The 23,017-nt window shown below is 40.1% G+C and overlaps 1 protein-coding gene across 1 annotated transcript in view; it reads right to left on the reverse strand.

The window, feature by feature from the left end:
- The window catches only part of LOC126370013 (high-affinity choline transporter 1), a 62,908-nt gene that overhangs the window by 34,193 nt on the left and 5,698 nt on the right, over window positions 1-23,017 (reverse strand). Inside the window, exons 3-4 of the mRNA XM_050014635.1 lie at window positions 9,265-9,372; window positions 8,683-8,838 (exon numbers count right to left, since the gene is read on the reverse strand). Of these exons, the coding sequence (XP_049870592.1) occupies window positions 8,683-8,838; window positions 9,265-9,372 (264 nt within the window). The remainder of the gene's footprint in view (window positions 1-8,682; window positions 8,839-9,264; window positions 9,373-23,017) is intronic.

Genomic DNA, 23,017 nt, shown 5'->3' on the forward strand with positions numbered 1-23,017 from the left:
ACGCAGGGCCCTAGACGCTATACAGGGTGTCAGTGAATTCGTAACGGATACTGAGGGGGATGATTCAGACCATGATTCTGAGGTAACACATACATACATAAACAGCCTATATACGTCCCACTGTTGGGCACAGGCCTCCCCTCAATCAACCGGAGGGGGTATGAAGCATACTCCACCACGCTGCTCCACTGCAGGTCTCCGGCCAAGTATTTAATGCCATCTGCGGCAAATCTACAATAAGTCACGTCAAAAAAAAAAAAACCACTGCAGGTTGGTGGAGGTTTTTTACGGCTAATAGCCGGGACCCACGGCTTAACGTGCCCTCCGAAGCACGGATTCTGAGGTAATATCAAGTGGAATTGTCAGTTCCATACTTTTGCGACGGCAATTTCCACTTGATATCAACTGAGAATCATGGCCTGAATCATCCCTCAATGTTTTCGTTACGATGTCACTAACACCCTGTATAATTCATATATTTTCCACCACGCCACGATAATAGGTATATATTGTCATCTGTCATGGATACATTACTGTCTTGTGACAGCGAGCCGACGGCTCTAGGTGTGCAGGGCGGCGGGGGGGTACCCGACTCGTGCATTAAAACATCAACACGTCAATTACGCTGCGTCTGTCTATACTGTCTATAAACAATTTTGAATCAAATCGGGGACCGTATTTAGCCGCTGAAATTACTTGGCGCCTATCCCCTTTGATTACATACATAGACTCACTAGAGGCAGCCAATCAGCTCGCGACACCAAACACTTCAGGACCCCGATACCGACCCCGCCGGCGTGGTCGACGATTTCCCTCAATCAGCGCTTATCGCTTTTGACCCACCAGGGTCGATTAATTCTTTCAAATATTTTTTCCTCTCAGACGACGCCCTGAGCCGAATTTCGCGCCCAACTAGGCACCCTCAGGCCTGTTGTCTTAAACGTTGTATCGGGTGAGAGCCTTCAGCTCCCCGTTTGTCCGGCCAAGTAGTTAATGCCATCTGCGGCAAATCTACAATAAGTCACGTCATAAAAAAACACTCACTCACGCCTTCAAATACCTTTTTTAGTAGACAGAGGTTTAACATCAGAATTGTACCACTCCCACTTTGGTATCTGGTTTCGGTGGGGAGAAGTAAGTGTCCTTGTTGTACATGGCAGCATGTGTTGGCAATATCGAAGGCATAATATACAGGGTGTTAGTGACATCGTAACGTAAACTTTAAGACATGATTCAGGCCATGATTCTGAGTTGATATGAAGTGGTATTTTCCGTCGCAAATTATAGAACAAAAATAATTTAAAAAAAGCACTAAATTCATGAATTTTCCGACAGGAAATTTCACTTGATATCAACTCAGAATCATGATCTGAATCGTCCCCCTCAGTATTCGTTACGATGTCACTAACACCCATGTGTACTTGTACGGCTAGATGGCTACCTGTACTGTACGTACCTACTGCTGCTGCTTGTACGGGGTGTATGTGACATCGTAACAAATACTGAGGCGATGATTCAGCTCGTTATTCTAAGTTAACATCAAGTGGATTTTTCCATCGCAAAAGTATATAAACTCATGAATTTTGCGACGGAAAATTCCACTTGATATTAATTTAGAATCGTCATCATCATCATCATCAGCCCATTAACGTCCCCACTGCTGGGGCACGGGCCTTCCCTACGGATGGATAGGGAGATCGGGCCTTAAACCAACACGCGGGCCCAGTGCGGATTGATGGTTATTAACGACTGCTAATGCAGCCAGGACCAACGGCTTAACGTGCCTTCCGAAGCACGGAGGAGCTCGAGATGAAAACTTTTTTTTTGTGGTCACCCATCCTATGACCGGCCTTTGCGAAAGTTGCTTAACTTCAACAACCGCAGACCGAGCGCGTTTACCGCTGCGCCACCGAGTTCCTCGCTTAACTTAGAATAATGAGCTGAGTCATCGCCGCCATGGACTTTGCCGACGAGGTATGTTTTTCTTGTCTCTTTCAACTTCAGTCCGCTTTAACACCATATATCGTGCTAACACCGCCTCCAGCAGTAGGTACGCTAAGGGTGTAGAAGACGAACCCATTTATTAACAAGCCTTTGATCATTTTTCAGAGGTCTCGAGTTCTAGAGGGCTGCAAATCTTTTATCGCGTTTTTACGTAAATTCAAACAAAGACATGAAAGCGACGCTCCGGATGTCGCCGGTCGACAAGTTAATCACTTGACCCGAATCCGGATCTCCGGCTCAAAAGAACTGCAAACAATTTCATCCGGATAAAAAAAGTCTTTCATATCATAACGAAGCACTTCGACAGATAAACGGACTTTAGACCCGGCTTTTGAGAATAAGCTACTTGAAAATGTTTTTGAAGATAACAAATCTGTATGATACTAAACAGTTTTGTTGGTTTTTAACACTTTTCCTTATTTTCTTATGTTATGTTGGACGAAAGGGAGTGACTATTAACAAACAGAGACAACTGACACCCATACCAGCATGATCAACAACTGAACGTATTATATATTTTTCTTACTTCCAGTCCAACAGAGATAAGTTATATCTACTTAGTAAAATACACTTAAAATATTTCAACTCAATAATAGTAACATCGTAACATAGAAGTACCCATTCTCCTTTAGAAGCGTAATAAAATAACACACGAACCCACAAATATACTTTCACTTTAAGAACATTTTTATCTTTTCTCCGGGGACAGGGTCCACCAAGACCACATATGAGGGTAAGAATACGTCAATAGTCGCAAGTTTCATTCGATGGGGACTTGAAGTGGGACGGACGGCGGTCGTGACGGGGAAAGGTAAATCCGAATGTGTCTGGGATAAAGGAAGAGATTCCAAGGAGAATGACTCTCACTCACGCAAACGATGCGACACGGTTGGACATTTTTTTCGACGTGACTTATGGTTGGTTACTTGGCCGGACCAGTGTGGAGCGCTGAGGGCTCTGATCCGATGTCGATTAAACAAGAGGATAAACACTCTGGTTGCACCATAATTATTAATTGTTTAATATAAAAATTTTGATTGGTACGTTCGCGCCATTTCCTGTCTCCTTCCTCTTCCTGCACATACCTACCGTCTCTGCGCGAAAGAGAAGGAAGATAACGCGATAGTTCCGCGTTTCGTCCCTTGGAGGCGCTAGAAAAGAAAAAAGAAGATGGCGAAAACCTTTGTTAACACAAAAGGGCATCCTGGTGATTAATTCCGCAAATTCGCCGCACTGCGTTGTTTGTTTGCTTGATTGCAGTGCATCGTCATCGACCAGTGTTTTTCGTACACCGCCGGTTGAGGCCTTTACAAACTGTATTTGAACTTCGTATTAATCCGCCCAGAGTAATATACCAGTCAAATTTCGATTTTGTCATTCCACAACGCATGTACAGTCCATTAAACATTTTGATTTCACACCTGCGTAACCACACTCTCTGTACTTGCACAGTGCTCCTATTTACGTCTCTAGACGATCACACAGTTCAACACAACGCCTATTTCTACAGGTATAATAGAGAACTACAGATTAACGGCACCTCCCAACTGTCAATTACATATATTGCTAGAGTAATGCTTATGGATATCGATTGATTCTTTCAAACGTCTGTTATCTTGAATTTTGTACCGAGTGAGAGCTCTCTGCGCTCCCCATTTGTCCGGCAAATCTAAAATAAGTCACGTCAAAAAAAGGCTTAACGCAAACACATGAACCAGAATCATTGTCTTGTTTTTGTGTGTGGCGTCCTTTTATAATAAACAATTTATATTCTATTCTATTCTAATCATCGACAACAAGTGTAGTACCAATGATGATGTTAACAGAATAAATGTTGAAATACATTTTACACATATAAAGGTGTATTTATATCATCAAATCCATCTCAGAACTGCACATTCAAAATGGCTGCAAGTTGTCTTCTTACTACTTATAGCTCTGCGCACCCTGGGTATTACGAGAGCGTGAGTTTATAAATGTACTTATGTAAGTATGTATTTATTTCCCCCAGCGCCTAGATATAAACGTTTATGTTATCAATTCCAAACATATTACGGGTAAAGAATATGAATATATGTTGAAGGTAAATATTACATTTCTCTGTTAGAAAACGACTTCCCTCGGGGATGTAATGCGGATGAGTACGGACCATTCCACACACATACCCTCAGCATTCCTTGCTCGAGAGATAGTTTGTTGGTATTATAGTTTGAACGTTTCTGTATCCTCACTTACACAGTTTGCTCGACCGTTATATACGGCGCGCCGCTACGGCTCAACGCCTATCACGTCGGTCGGGAAGCAGAACAGTATTTTTGTTTTTGAGACTTTTCATTTTACTAAAATATATTAATAATTAATTGATTAATTGTTGATAGATGGGACAGTCCTATTTTGGACTTTTAGATGAAGATGCATCCTCATTTCAGCAGCTATTCCACTAGAAAGATGCTGTTCTAGATATGTTGCGGGTGTAGGATACTAACACAGTTTTTAAGTTCACATTGGTGCTAATTCCTGTAGACACCATTTAATTTTATATTATGTTATATCTGTCATTTTCTTATCCGCCAAAAAAAGGGACGGGTAATCGACAGGCATAAAATTTATAGAACGCACGTCAATTTTAGGCAGAAATCTAAAACAACGTATTATGGACCTAAACGCGTTTTTGAACACACCCTTTCTTCAATTTCTTTCACATATTACCATTCTGGATAAATTGAGACCTGGATTGCAACTAGCTTGGCCATTGGGAGGTTTTGTTAATAAAAATCACAACCGAAAGTGATTTTTCAAAATGGCGCATGCGTGGTTTTCACTATGAGGCGACGATAATTGTTTATACAAAAGTTCTCCTTTCAAATAATTCTCAAAGCTCAAAATAAGTTCTTAACTTTATTGTACCCCTAAACTTTTACCCCCTCGATCCACCCCTACCTGCGATGCCACCCTGCATAATGTTTTACTTTTTAATCTGTTACATTATTGAACATCTGAACCAGAATGGATCGATAGCGTTCGTCTGAACGCAAGAGCAGTTGAGTTGAAACTTAATGCCCTTTGATACGACGCTTTCAGGCGTAACCTCAAGAATATAGTCGAGAAAATGTTATTTCATTCTTCTTCTATCGTGTGGATTGTGACGTGGATTACCAACCCCATCAACCCTGGTGTCAGGGTTATTACTGAGCCGCCATAGGCCCCTGACATGACTACGTACTTACTACGGGACCAACGGCTTAACGTGCCTTCCGAAGCACGGATCATCTTACTTTTAGACAATTAGGTGATCAGCCCATAATGTCCTAACCAAACTAGGGATCACAAAGTGATTTTTGTGATTTGTCCCCACCGAGATTCGAACCCGGGACCTCCGGATCGTGAGCACAACGCTGAACCACTGGACCACGGAGGTCATATTCGTATGATAAATATTACATCATCATTGCGCTAGCGTTATCCCGTTTTTCACAGGGTCCGCTTACCTAACCTGAAAATTTTACACGTCCGGTTTTTTACAGCAGCGACTGCCTGCCTGACCTTCCAACCCGCTGAGAGAAATCTAGCCCAATACCAGTTAGGTCACATACCTTCTCAGGCATGAGGGTCGTTCACCGCTAGTTTATTTGTTGTTTTTGTGTAGTAAAAAGTATTCAGTTTTCCGCACTAGAAATTGACAAATTTCTATTAATAGAAGTAGGTACGTTTGATATTTTCAATTTAGTAATAAATTTAATAATGCTTACAATTGGTAATTCGATTCAAACGAAATTTCGGGAAAGTAATTAATGATTCCGTGAACATTATATTTGTAATTCAGTTTGGAACGAACAATTTTGGCTGAATTCATTACTGGGTCTGGCTTCACTTTATTAATCTGTACCCGTATTCATTGGATATTGTACTCAAGTTCTAAGCTAGTGTGAGAAATAAACATTATTTTTATTTATTTATTTACTTACTTATGTGATAACTTTTAGCATATAAGCAGGTGAAAGTCCTCAGCGCTCCTCATTTGTCCGGCCAAGTGTTAATGTCATAAGCGAAAACGAAAATAATAACATTGTGTAAAGGGTTTATTGTCAAAGCATATTAATTACGAAATGTGCTGTTAGGGGGGGAGTTATCGGGGGAGGCTCCCCTCTAACGGGGGGTAGTTGTGCACACAGTATTTAATTACTAAAATTGCAAGACCGGTATACAACACCGAACACCAACTAATGGGAGCTCTGTTTAATTACCTCACAAACGATACTTTGTGTTTTGTGACTTGTGTACTTAGTTCATCAGAGTAATTTGTTTCTATCGTATTTAGTTAGATTTTAGAACTGGGAACAGAACACAATATTTTCAAACGACGCATGCTACATATATGAAGCTAAAGTCTGTGTATCTGAACCACATACTTTTATTGCTATATTATATTTCTAATTACCACCTATCAAATGGCTTCCGTGGTCCAATGGTTAAGCGTTGGGCTCACGATCCGGAGGCACCGAGTTCGAATCCCGGTAACACTTTATGATCCTTAGTTTGATTAGGACATTACAGGCTGATCACCTGATTGTCCGAAAGTAAGATGATCTGTGCTTCGGAAGGCACGTTAAGCCGTTGGTCCCGGTTACTTCTTACTAACGTATGTATGTAGTCGTTACATGAGCCATGTCAGAGGCCTTTGGTGGCTCAATAATAACCCTTACACCAGGGTTGATGGGGTTGGTAATCCACCTCACAATCCACACGATAGAAGAAGACCACCTCTCACGTTGATTGAACAAAGCTCGATGCATCGTAGGTACTTAGTTCATCATTGGCTGTACCTCTGACTACCCCAGTTGAGAGACTATGTATACATAACATAACATAAGCAGCCTATATACGTCCCACTGCTGGGCACAGGCCTCCCCTCAATCAACCGGAGGGGGTATGGAGCATACTCCACCACGCTGCTCCAATGCGGGTTGGTGGAGGTGTTTTTACGGCTAATAGCCGGGACCAACGGCTTAACGTGCCCTCCAGCCTCCGTGGTCTAGTGGTTAGAGCGTTAGGCTCACGATCTGGAGGTCCGGGTTCGATTCCCGATGGGGACATTGTCGAAATCACTTTGTGAGACTGTCCTTTGTTGGTAAGGACTTTTCAGGCTTGAATCACCTGTTTGTCCGAAAAAGTAAGATTCCGTGCTTCGACTATGTATATTTATCTTATTTATTTCTATTTACTTCGATCTATTGACAGACCTGTACGCAAGCAGCCATGTTACGTACGAAACGACTGTGGGTTCCCAGCAGAGCGTGAGCGTCAAACAAGGTTATCCTGTTGCCATTAATAGTATTACCCCGTTCGCTTCACATACCCGGATTCCGACAACCGGCGCGCACCGGATGGTCCCGATTTCACCCGGATACGGTAATGGTTCGTTGCCGCGTTTTATTAACGCTTCGCAACAAATCCGTGCGGATAAACAAACATAACCTAGGAATTATAAGAGCTTGCGCGCGATGCGTGGTGAGATCAACAGGATTTCGTGTTTACACATCTTTGATACATGGAGGTGCAATTAATTACGTTGAATGAGTAAAGGGGAACGACGTCTCTGGTATAATGGTAGAAACCTGACACACCATAGCAGAGGTCCTAATAATGCTCGGCTTTACCTAAAATCTACCAATCCTAGATTTAATGTTAATTTGTAATAGTCAGCACCTTATTCTCATAGCTCGTCTTTCCCACGCATCCTAGTCAGTCTCATCCTATCCATCGAGCGGTCCAAAACTCTCTGTTTCCCATTTACCAAATCTGTTTTCCGTTTCTAAATTTAACGTAAAACATAGTTTTTTTCCACTTTAATTTAAAATTAATACGTAATGTAAAATAAAGTTTTTTTTTTTAAATCCAAGCTCTCGAAACCCGTATAACAGATCTATAAGAGAGGGACATGTTTACACCCATCCTTCCAGAAAATGTCGTCAATGTTTGACTGACCAATTTGCTGATCCTGCCTAACGTCGTTAAATTATCAACTGGCGCTACTTAACTCACATGGCAACACTAGGGATTACGAGCGTCGCATACAATCCGCGCTATTTTATGATTTATGGTAACACGTGTAGATATTTCCCAGTTCCGTGGCGAAGTGTTCGAGGCTACACTTCGTTCAATCGAGCGTTAGATAACTGTGCCAAGGACGCGCTTCCACGCCGCTGGGTTCTTATTTTCACATTTATCAGTCAAACTAAATCTTACAAAACCACTCAAACCCTTGTTGACTTTTACAACATAGTTCGTAATAAGATATTGTTGTTCTACTTGATCCTGTAGATAGTTTAGTTTCAAAAGAACATTAAAACTTCTACGAGACGTACAATGTCTTGCCAGACGTACAATAATGTAAACCTGCCAGGAAGATAAAATGGCGGATGTTAATGCGGTGCGGGAAACTGAAAATCATTATTATTATGATACTGACTGAAGCGTTTCTCATTTGCCTAACCAGGTAAGAAACCATCAAACAAGTTCCATCCACCATGATCTACTGTTGCCTATGACTCACCATGTGTAGCCAGTCAGCCTGCAGTCCAGAAGACCTCCTCACATAGAGCAAGCAGGAATAATAGACCGCCCATACAGCTGCCGAATGGATCCTGCTTTGGTCTACTGTAGTCTACTATGACTCACCAAGTGCAGCCAGGATGCCTGCAGCCCAGAAGACCTCCCCACACAGAGCAGGCAGAAACAGTAGACCGCCCATGCGGCTGCCGAACGAGTCCTGCAGCGGGTCCAGCATCGTCACGTAACCCTGCTTGCGCATCGGGTTCGCGAAGAATATGCCGCCTGGGGACAAACAGACCCATCAACTGTGAGGCTACAAATACCCAAGGCAAAGTTTTATAAATTAACCTAAGTTGAATAAAGATATTTTTAAATTTGAATTTGTTACCTAATCGAATTATTTGATAATTGGATTCAATTTTGCTTGGTCATCAAATACTTAGGTACTTACATACTTATGTTCACCGCATGTTTATTTTTCGTTAGTAAGTCGATAAAGGTTTCATTATTTGTAAAACAAGAGAGAATCGGTCATTTTTATCACTGTCACTATCGATTTGCTGTTGCAAACGATTATGACGTATGGTGAATAGCATTTTAATGATGTATCACTAGAGATACGTTTTTTACATAGCAAGTGGTGGAAGGACCAAGCAGTGTACATTATAAAATTATCTAGGTAATCTGAGTAGTTGGAGGTAGACTTACCAAAGACGAGTGAGAGGGCGTACCCGAAGGGCGCCTGGCACCACACCAGGCCGGAGGTGTAGATCGCCTCGGCCGTGCCGTTGATGTACCCGCCGCCCACCCACGTCGCTGCAACAAACACCAGGACGTCAGTACTCAACTTTTAGTCAAGGCATAGAATGAAAATAACTCTCCGCTCCCCGCCAGGCCGAGGTGGATTTAGGTACTTCACCCCCTTGGCTGGGTACTTTAGTCTTCAATCAAGAGGGCTGCGCGCAGCCATAACAGTGTATTTAATATGTTCTAATTTTGAAATTGCACACCAACGTTGTTTATTCTGATTTTAAGTAAATAAATAATAAGGAATTATTGAATGATTTATTATTTCTTCAAAGTAACAATTGACGAATACTAAGAATTATTGAGGACAGAAGAGGCAAGATGATTGGACAGCTAATAAGACACGACGAATTTATTAAAAACATAATAGAAGGAAAGCTAGAAGGAGAGAGGAAGGGGAAGACCAAGAAAAGCTTACAAAAGCTTGCTTGATTTAAGAGAAGGTGAACGTCGTGTCTTATAAGGAAGTCAAAGAATTGCCCTTTGATAGACAAGAATGATAGAGAAAATGCTACACTGACAAGAGCGTGGTTCTTAAATTGATGATGATGAACAATTGAATTACTGGCCTACCTGTGCGTCGCGGATGTGGCAAGGTTAAATCTAAAATCATATTACCTATACATTCGAATGTAAAGCAACCCTGACAAGCAATATTATATTATGAAAGGAATCTGTTGATTATTCCCGCGGAGCCCGACACGCCATGAATAATAACTCTCAAGTTTGCCTCACGGCCCACTTGCTGTGACAAATTCGAGGGACCAAACATATTTTGCTACGACATTACTCCGCGTCATTTTGAGTTATCTATCATGTTCAATATAAACGATGTCCGTGCGCACGGTAAGATCGATTTCTTTTTCTGGCCGCGTGGGTGTTACGCAGCGTAGTTGTTTGCTACGGATGACGTCATGCATATTACTACGGACGTCCCGTTACAACATCGATTGGGGTACGACCGTCTCAACGGATTTTCAAATTATAAATGTTTTGTTTTATATCGTATATTTACGAGTATTTTATCGACGTTTCGAGTACCTCTGTTAGAGTTGTGTGTGCAGAAAAATAATTATTGATTAGGAATTGTTATACTTAGTTGTTCTACACGGCATTTGTTCACAATTAAACCTTTTAACTACGAAGGTAAGGTCCCTCAACCTCATAAAAACATCCTCAGTTAATCATATAAGTACCTAAACTTGTACTTATTCGTTAATTTATTTAAAGATAGAAATAATTATTACGTATAAAATTTAACTTATTATTAAAATAATAAAAGGTAAATGCGTTCATAAGAGCATTGACAAAACGTAATTTCATGACCTATTGTAGGTTGGCCGCAGATGGCATTAACTACCTTGCTGGACACATGGGGACTGGCTAACAGGCCTGAGGGTGCCCAGTTGAGCGCCAACTGCACCTCAGGGCGTTGTGGTGGAGGATTATAATAATCCTACCATATATATAAGCAAAAATGTTATTAATCTAGAGGTACTTCAATTACTTCGAGAAACTTCGCTCCTGTTGTAGCCATTAGCCATTTTGGTAAAGTTAATTAATAATAACCTTATCCTATGGTACAGTACAATGTAAGGTAATATCCCCGCGCCCGGCATAGTATGATCACCTCGCAGCTATATACAAACCAAAGGGGCCATTTGACTGCTAATTGGTTCGACGTTTTCCCTGTTCACAGGGTGTGTGTGTCGGCAGAAGTAGTTTTTCCGCCTAATGTAAATAAATAGTTATACGACAGAGTACTGCGGGGCGGAAGGCAAGAGGGAAACCACTGCTCTATTTTTCCCTAAAAAGTAGCATGGAGGATGCTACACAGACAAGAGCGTGGCTGCGTGGGTATGTACTGAGCTTTGATAACAAACCTATAACAATTAAACTGTATTCCATGACTTCAATAAAATAACCAACTACAAAATAACAAATTAAAAAGAAACTGTTTTTTTACCTAAAGAAAAAAGAAAGGGGCAAGTCACAGCATCTAATGTAGTAAGTATGATAAATACAAATTGTATCGCTGACTTATAATTAAGTATGTTGTCCTCTCTACCAGTTGCAGTGCCCTTACCGGGTCCATGTTGATACTATAACACTTACTTCTGTATTTTTATAACACCATAATTTTTAAGAACACATGGTCGCAATAAAACATTTCTATTACTGTAACCTGGAACCTGATTGAGGGCAGCAGTGTCAGTACTATTCAGAGTCGGAGGACAGGAGGCATGTCGTAAAATCCAACAGAGGGATTGTGTCCTTTGTAAAATGACGGAACATTACATCGGACTGACTAACTTACACGGTTCAAATCCATCATAGAGCTTCATGTCAAAACGTGTTAGCCTGTTGCCTTCATACTTGTGACTCTATCCCACCAGAGACAACTGGGGCGGAAATTAATTATGAATGTATGTAAATATCTACCAGCATAAACGGAACACACTTCGTAGTAAGATTTTGGGAACGCGGTAGAGCGTTTTTAAAAAATACAAAATTGAAGTTTGAATTTTATATTATTAAAAATGGAGCTGTGCTCTACATTCGAGTTACAAGACAAGACTAAAAGCTAAACTAAAACTATCATGCATATCTGACTGGGCCGGATGCATCCCACACCTCGCTTCCAGTAATAAGAATGGACGAAAGCTTACGCGGCAATTCGCGGTGGCCATGGCGCGACTCGAGTCAGCGGCGGCCACCCGTACTGATAACAATTAGGAGGTGTAGGCTGCATAACTACGCAACTCAGTGCTGGTGTATCGCGCTCGAGAGACGCAAGTTCATGTATCGGTGACGAACTCTGCTCCTGACTATATACATAAGCATAATAAATAAGACTATATCCCAACGGGCTAGTCAGAGGTACATCCATTGCAAAATGAACTAAGTACCCACGCCTCACCGAGCTTTCTATTAGACGAACAGTAATTAAACTCAAACAAAACAAGGATTCCCATAAAATATATTTAGTTTAGGTTTTTTTAGGGTGAGAGTTTGGCGGCAAGGATGTGCTGCCGCCAAAGGGTGTTTTCGGGGTACCGAACAGAGCATAGTACCCCGCTAGCCACAAGTTGGTAGTGTGACTAGGGATCGACGATCCAACAGTGTCGTGTTGGAAGTTGTATATATGCGTCTTGCCGTGTAAACTTCGATACCGCGTTTCACGACCGCTTGAAGACTGCATTATTGAATGTGGCGCCATCTGTTGCATGTGAGCGGAACTAGGTGGCCAACTAGTTGGGTCCGCTACAAGAGCTTTCAGCGCTCCCCATTTATCCGGCCAAGTAGTTAATGCCATCTGCGGCAAATCTACAATAAGTCACGTCAAAAAAAGGTTTTTTTTATTAACCCACAATTAGTTCACAAGACTATAGGTCTCTTCTTCTATTGAAGAAGGTAACATCTTCTGGCTTCTATAGGTAACATCGTCGCTTAAATAAAAATGTCATGTGTAGAGCTACAACCAGTATCATAATTCATTTATTGGCAATATCTATGGTAAATAAATAAATAAATACAGTTTGTAGTTGGTCAGTATTTAACATTTGGTCTGCATTTTAGTTATTTAAATTATAACATGCATATAAAACAAAATTAATAAAAAAAATATAATCATTAAGTACATTAATTGCGAAATAATTATAATAAATTACACTGTCATTAGTCATCACATTCCTTACACAACACAAAAAACAAACAACACACAAAAATGACACGCAACATCTAACAATTCATTCCTTGCCTCCTATAATATACAATGGTCTCTCTTTTACCAAATAAGTGAAATTATGTGAAATACTGAATCAAAGGAGACGTGAAAACTCTCAAGAGGACCTCTTTACTACTCCGCTCGGGTCCTCCCAGTGCTCCTCCGACATGCAAATGACGACATTTGCATTCAGTGGCTGCACTGACAGTGACTTCTCAACGGACGAATACATGCTGGTACAGTAAGGTTTCAAAAGTTCATCGTCGCTCTGTGAAAACCTCGTTTGTAAGCGCCTTTCTATGAAATCACATTCAGATGTGTTTTTGTTGATATAAGTAACCTATAAATGTGCTAGTTTCAGTCAGGTAAAAAAAGTAATCGCAAATTTTTCAAATTAATTTAATGAATTCGAAGTTTTTTAAAAAAAATCACGTCAGAAATATTTTTTGAGAAAGCCGCTTTCTAGATTTACGATACATCACATACTAATATGCTCAATATGCTCAATAAACGCTTACGATTACCTAGCAGATGCGGTTGAACGTTAGAATTATGATCCGGAGATCCCGGAATCGAATTCCGGTGGGGGTATACCACAAAAATCACTGTATCCCTAGTTTTCACCTAATTGTCCGAAAAGCAATATGATCCGTGCTACGGAAGGCACGTTACGCCGTTGGTCCCGGTTACAAGTTACTGATGTAAGTACGTAGTCGTTACTACTCGTTACATGAACTATGCCGGAGGTCTTTAAAATGTATCCCGCACAGACACCTAAACAAGTCCAAAATAATTAACTTGTAAGTAATTTACGATAAGCGCGTATAAAATATAAAAACATTTTAGTATTTTACGGAAGCAGTTTGCTTGCAAAAATGATTTTATAAAATATATATTTTTTAAAAAGAGCTTTTTTTTACTTTGACATACTTATCTGTATTTGATCCTGAAATTGATTCGAGATGAACATAACTGTCCTTAGCCCATTATGAAACTGTGTTACAACAGGCGGTGTCTGTTGTTTTAGTTAGTTATGTTTTTCATTGTTTTGAAGTTGTTGGTTTAGGAAGGTTATTCGTAGGTATGTTGGAGGGTCAAAAGGGAGGGGGTGGGACCTTTGAGCTCAGACCAGATTGCCACGAGGCGCCTGAGCCCGAGTATGTCGTCTATTGTGGTAAAAGTAATTTCAAATATAAACACTAGCTGTAATTGGTAAATAATATAAAGACCTCCTCTGTGCCTCTTGGAGATTTTATTATGCTAACCTTTTGGAGTTTTTTTATGGCCGTTCTACTTGACCGGACAGGACATATTATGGCTGTCACTTGACAAAAACAACGCAATTTTTACCTCGTGGCAAGCACAATTTTTGAGTGATTGATAATGGCTGTATTTATATTTATATTCTCTGGGCGTTATGATCGACTTATTATAGATTCATCGCATATGACATTTTACTTCTGTAAGGTTTAATTTATATTAGTTTATTACACTGGCCACACTGACAAAAATCAATATGGCTGACATGGCATTCTAGGCGGAAGGGGGCATTCAAGTCAGAGCGCTCTAACCGTTTGGACGTGTACAATAGTCACTTGAAATTGAAATATAAAATAGTGAATATGATTTCGGTGTTTGGTGTTTCATCCGGCCTACACTACTTGACCGGACAAATGGGGGGCGTTGAAGACAACATGCCTGAGGATGCCCAGTTGGACGCGAACCTTGGCTCAGGATGTCGTCCGAGAAAGTAAATCGACGCTGCTAGGGGGAAATCGACGACCACAAAACTACTTACTGATCAATCACTTCACAAGAAACTAATTAACTATTGAATCCATTAAGGCTGCCGGCGCCTCACAGACGAAACAATGTACAAGAACGATACAAGTAGTAAATTAGTAGCTGCGGAAGTTTCCAGATTACAATGGGCCATCCCAGGCGATGCTAATGAACTAGCTCGCTAACAGAATTTTTTCTTGCTTCTTAATAAAGTTAACAAATAAAAGAATGTTAGAAATAATGACAAAGGAAAAATGTTTCTTAATAACCACGCGAGCGCCCCGGGTAAGTATAACAAACATTTTCACATAAAGTGTTTTCTATGTTATAATTTATTTGCTTTAGTAACGGAGGAAACCTGTGCCTTTGAAAGACTTTCTTCTGATATAATTTTCAATAACATTTTCTTCTCAGACAATTCAGAGCATGAAGGAGTATGGATCATACCATATTAAGTCCCTACTCATATTTAGAGGCTGCTCAGAAGAGCAGGATGATGTGTAGGATTGGTTTTTTTTTACCTGAGAAGTCAGGTAAAGTAGGTACCTACCTGATTCTGATTTGAGTTTGAATAAATTCTACCTAGGAATTTCTCGCGTTTTTTGGGATTTCTTGTGATGAATGTGTGTGTGTTCTACCTCTGACTACCCCAATTGAGGTGTAGTCGTGTACTTATTATGTGTTATGATTTCCTCTGTGGTAACAGAAATAAACTAATAAACTAAACTAATGTATTACACATGGCAACTGCGACATTTGCAACACGACGTCTATATAACCCAGGCCAAGACTTCAGGGAATCAACGATGGCAGATTCAAAATGTCAACCGCACGTGTAATGTAATAAAACAGATTTAAGGTAACATTTTAGTTTTATAACTTCAGTTCCAACAGTAAGGAGCAAACTCGCCTGTACGGGTCGTTTCAATCACAAAAATACGTAGGTTTTGATGCAGTCGCCGCTGTGTACGTTATCGTGGGCGCGTGGGCGTGGGTATCAGGTTCATGGGCGCCTGAGTGGGTGATACGTGGGCGAGTGGGCGCCCTACCGCCAAGCAATTAGCAAATTGGTAATGAGTTACTACTCTACTCCCGGTGTGTGTTTACCTAATCAAGATTTCGTTTTCCTGTTTGACATTAGTACAGTCATAGTTCTCATTAAGGCAATGTTTTAGTAACTTTTATCGTGTTCGCTTATCTCTATTTACGGAGTTATGTTATAGTTCAAATTTTCCTTAATAATAATTAAGGAAATAATACCTTAGTAAGTATATGAAGGAAATACGAATAGATAATTAAGACAGTCTTTTAACATTATCATTCATATCCTTAAAGAAAGATAAAGTGGAAAGAGGTGTGTAGTCTCTCTTGTCACGTAGGTCAGCTGGAAGAAATCTCTTTGTTTAGAGATAAGCTTGCCTGTACTATCTGTTTTCTTTGTACGTTTCTTGTGTCTGTTTCATTGTGTACAAATAAATAATAAATAAACTTATACATTGGATTAGATTAAAAGATATAAATAAAATAGGTACCTAAATCGACAGATACGGCCTTACAAATAAAAATTCCATCCTTATTTCAAGATTATACTAGGAATAGTTAAACCTGGTATAAGCCGATAATAAGGAGATAATTTAAAAAATCCGCGAAGAAACCAACAAATCACATCTGTCAATGTCAGTCAAGTTTAGGTTATTCCGAACTTAAACTAGGGCGAGGGTTGGTTTAGCGATAGTATGAGACGTTACACCGAGGTATAAGTTATTCAGAGTTTATTTGTAAATTGTGCTTATTCTTAGGTTATGATCGGTATAAAAAGTTACATCAGGTTTATTTGTAAGGCCGCCAGTCTTTCCAAAACGTCCAACACACCGCGTGAGCGTGTCCGTGTGGGTCCCACCCCCCTCACCCCTCCGCAGCCGACCCTTAACCTTATCTACCCAGTAGTTCCCTATTGTCAGGTTTTCGATTAAACTTCCCTGCAAAAATACCTTTCCCTTTTATCAGTGACAGAGTACAACCCAGGACCACGCCCGCGTGTGGAATAAATGGACCTCTAAATGCGAGTAACAGCACGGTGACGAGATGTTTTGGAGAATAATTCTTTTATCTTACTTAGCTTTTAGGCTGCTTTTACGTTCTCGTTTTTCCACTTTTCGTAATGGCGGAGTCTGATAAGTCTTTTAGTCGGTGTTTTATATCTCGTGAGTCGTTGAAAATACACGTTTTTATATAAAAAAATGTTTGTCATGCTTCTGGGAAGATATATAGACCCCTTCAGACGACGCCCTGAGTCCGCGACCAACTGGGCACCCTCAGGCCTGTTGTCTTAAATTGTGTACCTAGTGAGAGCCGTCAGCGCGCCCCATTTGTCCGGCCAAGTAGTTAATAGCATCAAGTTGAGGAAACAACAACGATAACAAATTAAAAAAAATGTGCGAAAGAATGAAAAGATTACCCAAATTCCTCGAATTCAAACAGATATAGAACTTCGAATAATAACTTGTTATAAAATTACAGCTAAATGTAGGACATTTCTCTACCGTAGTAATGAAATATTCATCGGTATTTCCAGGAACCAATGTCGTAGCTTCATATGAAAATTAATAAGTGCTTATAAGTAGGTAATTCTGAGAGTATTGGCCCATTACCATACTATATAGAAAATGAAAAAAACTATTACATGCAATGAGCGTAATGATATAACCCGAAAAGCATAGAAGATTATCCGAAAAATTGATTCCATGTGGAACGCAATAAATGATATGATTATGATTATGAAAAATAGAAAACACCATGTTAGGCCCTCTCTGACCTAACCTCGACACATTTACACTAAACTCATTTAATTCGTAACACCTCCCCTCCGCACTGTTTTATTAAATAGTTGAATGGAATTATAGGTAGCCGTACTAGACGCCTGTGTCACGACAGGAGTTCGTGAACCTCCTCACGGCGCGATGCTATTTGTGCGATATCGAAACATGTGATGATATAGATACTAATCTATAGGCTAGATAACAACCCGACAATTTTTACAAATTGTCAAAATGTGTTCATGAAATAATATTATAAATTAAGACTTCATCAAAAAGTGGTGAACGAGAATTTTTTTGTTACGTGTGGTCTAATTTTGTAACCTTGCCCTAAAGTCGCACATGCAACGCATTTCCTGTGCGTGAATGTATTTGTCATTTTATGTATCTGTTAAGCGATATCCGATCGCGCCGTGAGGGAGATCCCTTTCGTATATAATAGAAACTTCAATTAGGCACCATGGTCACCACACGTCACTGCCATTAATGGACAAACTTCATTCATTCATGACCACCATTAATGAGCGGAAAAATATCACTGAAAATACGTCGACGTCATCATACGATTTACGTATTCATAAAATTAATTAAATTAGGAATAAACGCGTAATCCTGTGCATTTTTGAACTGTAATGTACTAGAAATAGGAAGAGATAGGAAGGAATAATTTTCAGAAAAACGAGTGAAATTAAAATAAATAATTTAATTTACAATATTGAGGCATGTTTCACGGCTTGGTATAGGACCCCGATACCGACCCCGCCGGCGTGGTCGACGATTTCCCTCATTCAGCGCTTATCGCTATCGCCCCACTAGGGTCGATTAATTCTTTCAAATATTTTTCCTCTCAGACGACGCCCTGAGCCGAGGTTCGCGCCCAACTGGGCACCCTCAGGCCTGTTGTCTTAAACGTTGTACCGGGTGAGAGCCTTCAGCGCTCCCCATTTGTCCGGCCAAGTAGTTAATGCCATCTGCGGCAAATCTGCAATAAGTCTCGTCAAAAAAAAAAAAAAAAAATTCACGGCTTGGTGATAACCGTCTGACTGACTATCTGGGACTTGTTTGGTAGATAGTTTTACCTACTATCACGTTGAATAAACATATAGTAGTTCGGTAACCCTTGGATACTGAGTTCATCATGCGATGAATGTGCCTCTGACTACCCCAATTGGAAATATAGTCGTAAGCTTATACATGGTGTGTATGCTATCAGACACTTTATGCAGCAGAACAAGCTAACAGACTGTTTATCAGCAAGTGATGAAACAGGCCATAATTAACTCCTTAAAATTAGTTTGCACACCTGAGACGGGGGTCTAAAAGCTACTTTGAAGCAATTCATCTAATGAAGTAATATTTGACATTTGAGCATATACGTAATAAAAGTAAGTGCACAATATCTACAAATATCAAATAGCAATATTGCTTTTTAGGATGAATTGCTGAGTTTTTATACTCTGCAGGAGTTTTTTAATGATTAGTTGTTTAAGTACTTTAGTTTTACGTCTAAATTATGTATACTTGTTAATATTTATTATGTTTAAGCCTAAAAAATATGCTTTAACTCTCGTTTAAATTGCTGTGCCCAATCCGGGTCCATATGTGTTACATACCTTATATTACCAACCACCTACCATGTGGAACGCAATAAATGACATGATTATGATTAAGAGGGAACCCACTGTCCTTTTTTCCCCTAAAAAGTAGCATGGAGAATGCTGCACCGACAAGAGCGTGGCTCTTAACATAGTGATGTGATGAGGATGAGTTGCGTCAATGTGGCCTTTTTATCCCTCAGGCTTTTCAATACCTACTCGGTTACATCTGAAGATCTTTAACTACGTACATTCTGTTAAATGTTATTATTATTCTTACTGTTCTTCTTCTATCGTGTGGGTTATGAGGTTGGTTGTTAACCCCAGCAACCTTTATTACTGTTGCTAATTATACGAGTATGAAAGTATTCAGATAATGGTGATACTACCCCCAGAACAGAGGCGGGGGCTGGAAAGCAGGCACGGGGTAGGGCTGCGGGACCGGCACGGGCACCTCGTAGGGCACGGGCACCGGCATGGGGTAAGGCTCCGGAACCGGCATGGGGATACCCACGTACACGGTGTCCCCGGGGCCGTCGCCACCACCACCGGCTGCAGCTTCTGGTTTCGGTGTGGTGGTAGTGGTAGTGGTGGTGGTGGTGCGGACCTTCACTCTCACGCCGACAGGTATGATCATCTGCATGGGCGGAAACATCGGCGGGCCCGGGTACGCCATCGGCGGGCCCGGATAGATCGGGAACTGAGCCCATGCTTGGCTCACTAACAGCAACGCTAATATGATACACTTAAGTTTCGTATTCTGAAATTGACGTTAGATTGTTATCAGACTGAACTATATGCAGATCTATTCTGTGTGAATGATATGACATTGTTTTAAGTTTACGCGGTTATTATCATAATTAAAACACATAATAACGGGTTCTTCCGCGTTCGGGAGATAGATAGATAGATAGATAAAATACTCATAGTAGTGGTAGAGTCTCATATCCCTACTTTAAACGCGGTAAGAACCCGTTCCGTGTACTGGTTTGAGGCCGAGGAAATGGATTCTGGTAGGGCTCTAGCTAGAACATCACCGATTGAGAAATTGGACGGTGTACTGCGGAACGGAAGGCGATTGGGGCAACCACCGTTCTACACGCCCTATCTATGGAGTAATGGCGATTACTCCACCGACAAGAGCGCAGCTCTTAAATAAAGAGAGAGAGAGAGAAGAACCCGTTATTATGTGTTTTAATTGTGGATATGACAGATAAAATCACACTCATGACAGAGAGCCGCTAATTGACAAATGAATAATAAAGAACAATCTTTACCACGTAAGTGGAAGCGAGACAGAGTAAGTAGGGACCTTACCTCTTAGCGGCCTATGACCATTTAGAATAATAGAGTAGGACTCAGAGGGGGTGAGGTCGGTGTCCGGTTAAGAATAGGTGCGGGGCGGACAGTTTCCGTTCTATACGCAGTATTATTCTTTATTCTATGGTAAAGGGACAATTCAATTAATTTTGAGGTTAAGTCGAGATGATTTGACAAATATCATAACTACTTACGATTTTAACACGCCAATCCATCGCTCTACAGTTCTTTTAATTTCATATTTTCCATCAATAATAGATTTCTTCATTTATAAATCAAAACATTTGGCGTCGTTGCACAATTTCATAACAACACGTACCGCGTTGTAGGAATATTGCGAACAAATACTGAAACACGGTACTTATATGTTTCGTAAGTGTCGTAAATTTTGTTTTATTCGACAACAGGTTACATAATGGAAATTAAAACGCATAATCAGTCATTTTAGTAGTACCTGAAACGGTAGATGAACGCTGGAAAATTGCCGTTACCTAATCATTACACTAATTATCTGTGGGCAGTGAAATTATTTTAATACCGCAAAATTATCAATCAAAAAACGGTTCGTTCGAATAACGATGCGAACCATCCCACGCAGATAGGAAACCTCTTGTACCACTAACTAGTTAGTACCCAATAAACGCTTCATTTCAAACAAATTGATGCTCGTGTGAACGGTGCGGCGCCATTCCAAACCCATTCCAGTCGAAGTTCGGTTTCGCCAGCCACATCAGAGCCCACCACAACAACGACCCACAAGAGCCTGTAGCCAAGTTCATAATGTATAATTTTCCCAATCCGATCACCGTATTCGCAGCATGGACGACGTATCATGATCGCTAGCTTGTGTGATAAGGATACACGGACGAAACGATACGCGAATAAGACTCAGCTTTCAGTTACCAGTAAAGTTATCTTACGCTTTGATAGGACTTCTGATCATCATCATCATCACTAATTTAATACTCACTCTCTTGTCAGTGTAGCATTCTCCATTCTTGTCTATAAAAGGCCAATTCTTTGACTACCTTATAAGACACGACGTTTGCCTTCACTTAAATTTATTACATGTAAACTCCTCTTGGTTTTTCTTACTATCTTCACTTCTGTGAAGATTTTAATAAAATAATCGTGTTTTATTTGGTTTAATCATCTGAACTCGATAATTCTTAATATTTGTTTCCTTTTCCTTACTCTCTGTAGCAATTAGGAAGTCCTCATTGATAATCCTTCTCAACTTATTCTTTCTATCCTTCTCCGACACCACATTTCACAAGCTTCAGCTGTCTTTTTTGTCAGTGGACTTGTGATAACTAATTAAAATAAATAGTATATTCATTATAGACCCCTACTCAGGTTCGTCCTAGAATACCAGGGTACAACCCTTCGTCCAGCGAGGTCTGTCAGCCGAGACAATTTAATAATGCAGGCTGCAGGGGATGTACTTCTATAAATACACCTCGCATTGAGCTTAAACGGCCTTTACAAATGTATTTGTGAGAGGGTTAGTCTGGACCATGAAAATCTGAGCAGAAATATAGTATGCTAGTGGCTAATATGAAGTCAGCTGTTTATAATTTATTTCACCAAAAATATTTACGTAAAAAACTTTTTTTTTTACATATTTCCTCGCCTTATGGTTGTCTGCTTTCAGCGTTAATGCCGCCATTAGCAATGTACCTAGTTAAGTCTCTTTTGTAACTATTTTATTTATTTTGGTGTCATAAAGTACATTTTTATTTGTAAAAAACAAACATAACTTAACCTAAAAAAATAAAAAAGCATGAAAAAATTAAAATTATTCCATAAAATATATACATGTCGTGACCAGATCATAGAATTGATCATTTCATGATGTGCTCGATCATTTCATGAAATGGTCATATTTCATGAAATAGAATATCATTCGTTGGCTACATCATGATGTAGTTTGGCCAGATCAATGAACACAAAACGTTTAACGATAAGAGCAACTAAACGCATGATTACTTCATGATATGGCCAAACATTGGCAATCATATCGTAAAATTTGTAACATTATCCACCGATAGTGGCGCTGGTGTCGATTATATTTAAAACTTGAATGATATTATAATCGATGAATCAATGTTATTGTTCAATTTTCCATATCGAATAGGCAGATAATTTTGAACCTAAGAAATTAATCGACTATTCGCATTTTTATTACACCACATAGAATGGACACCGCCTACATTAACGATATGGCCAAACGTAGATTGATATATCATTAAACGTTGACGTTTCAACGATATGGTCAACTTAAGTTGGCCATTTCATGAAATATGACCATTTCATGAAATGGTCGACCACATCATGAAATGATCAATTTTACGATCTGGCCACGACATACTAGAGAGACAAGACAAGAAGAAAATTCAATTTTTAAATTTCCT

Source organism: Pectinophora gossypiella, chromosome 10 (assembly GCF_024362695.1).
Source record: "Pectinophora gossypiella chromosome 10, ilPecGoss1.1, whole genome shotgun sequence".
In the NCBI taxonomy this organism is placed as follows: domain Eukaryota; kingdom Metazoa; phylum Arthropoda; class Insecta; order Lepidoptera; family Gelechiidae; genus Pectinophora; species Pectinophora gossypiella.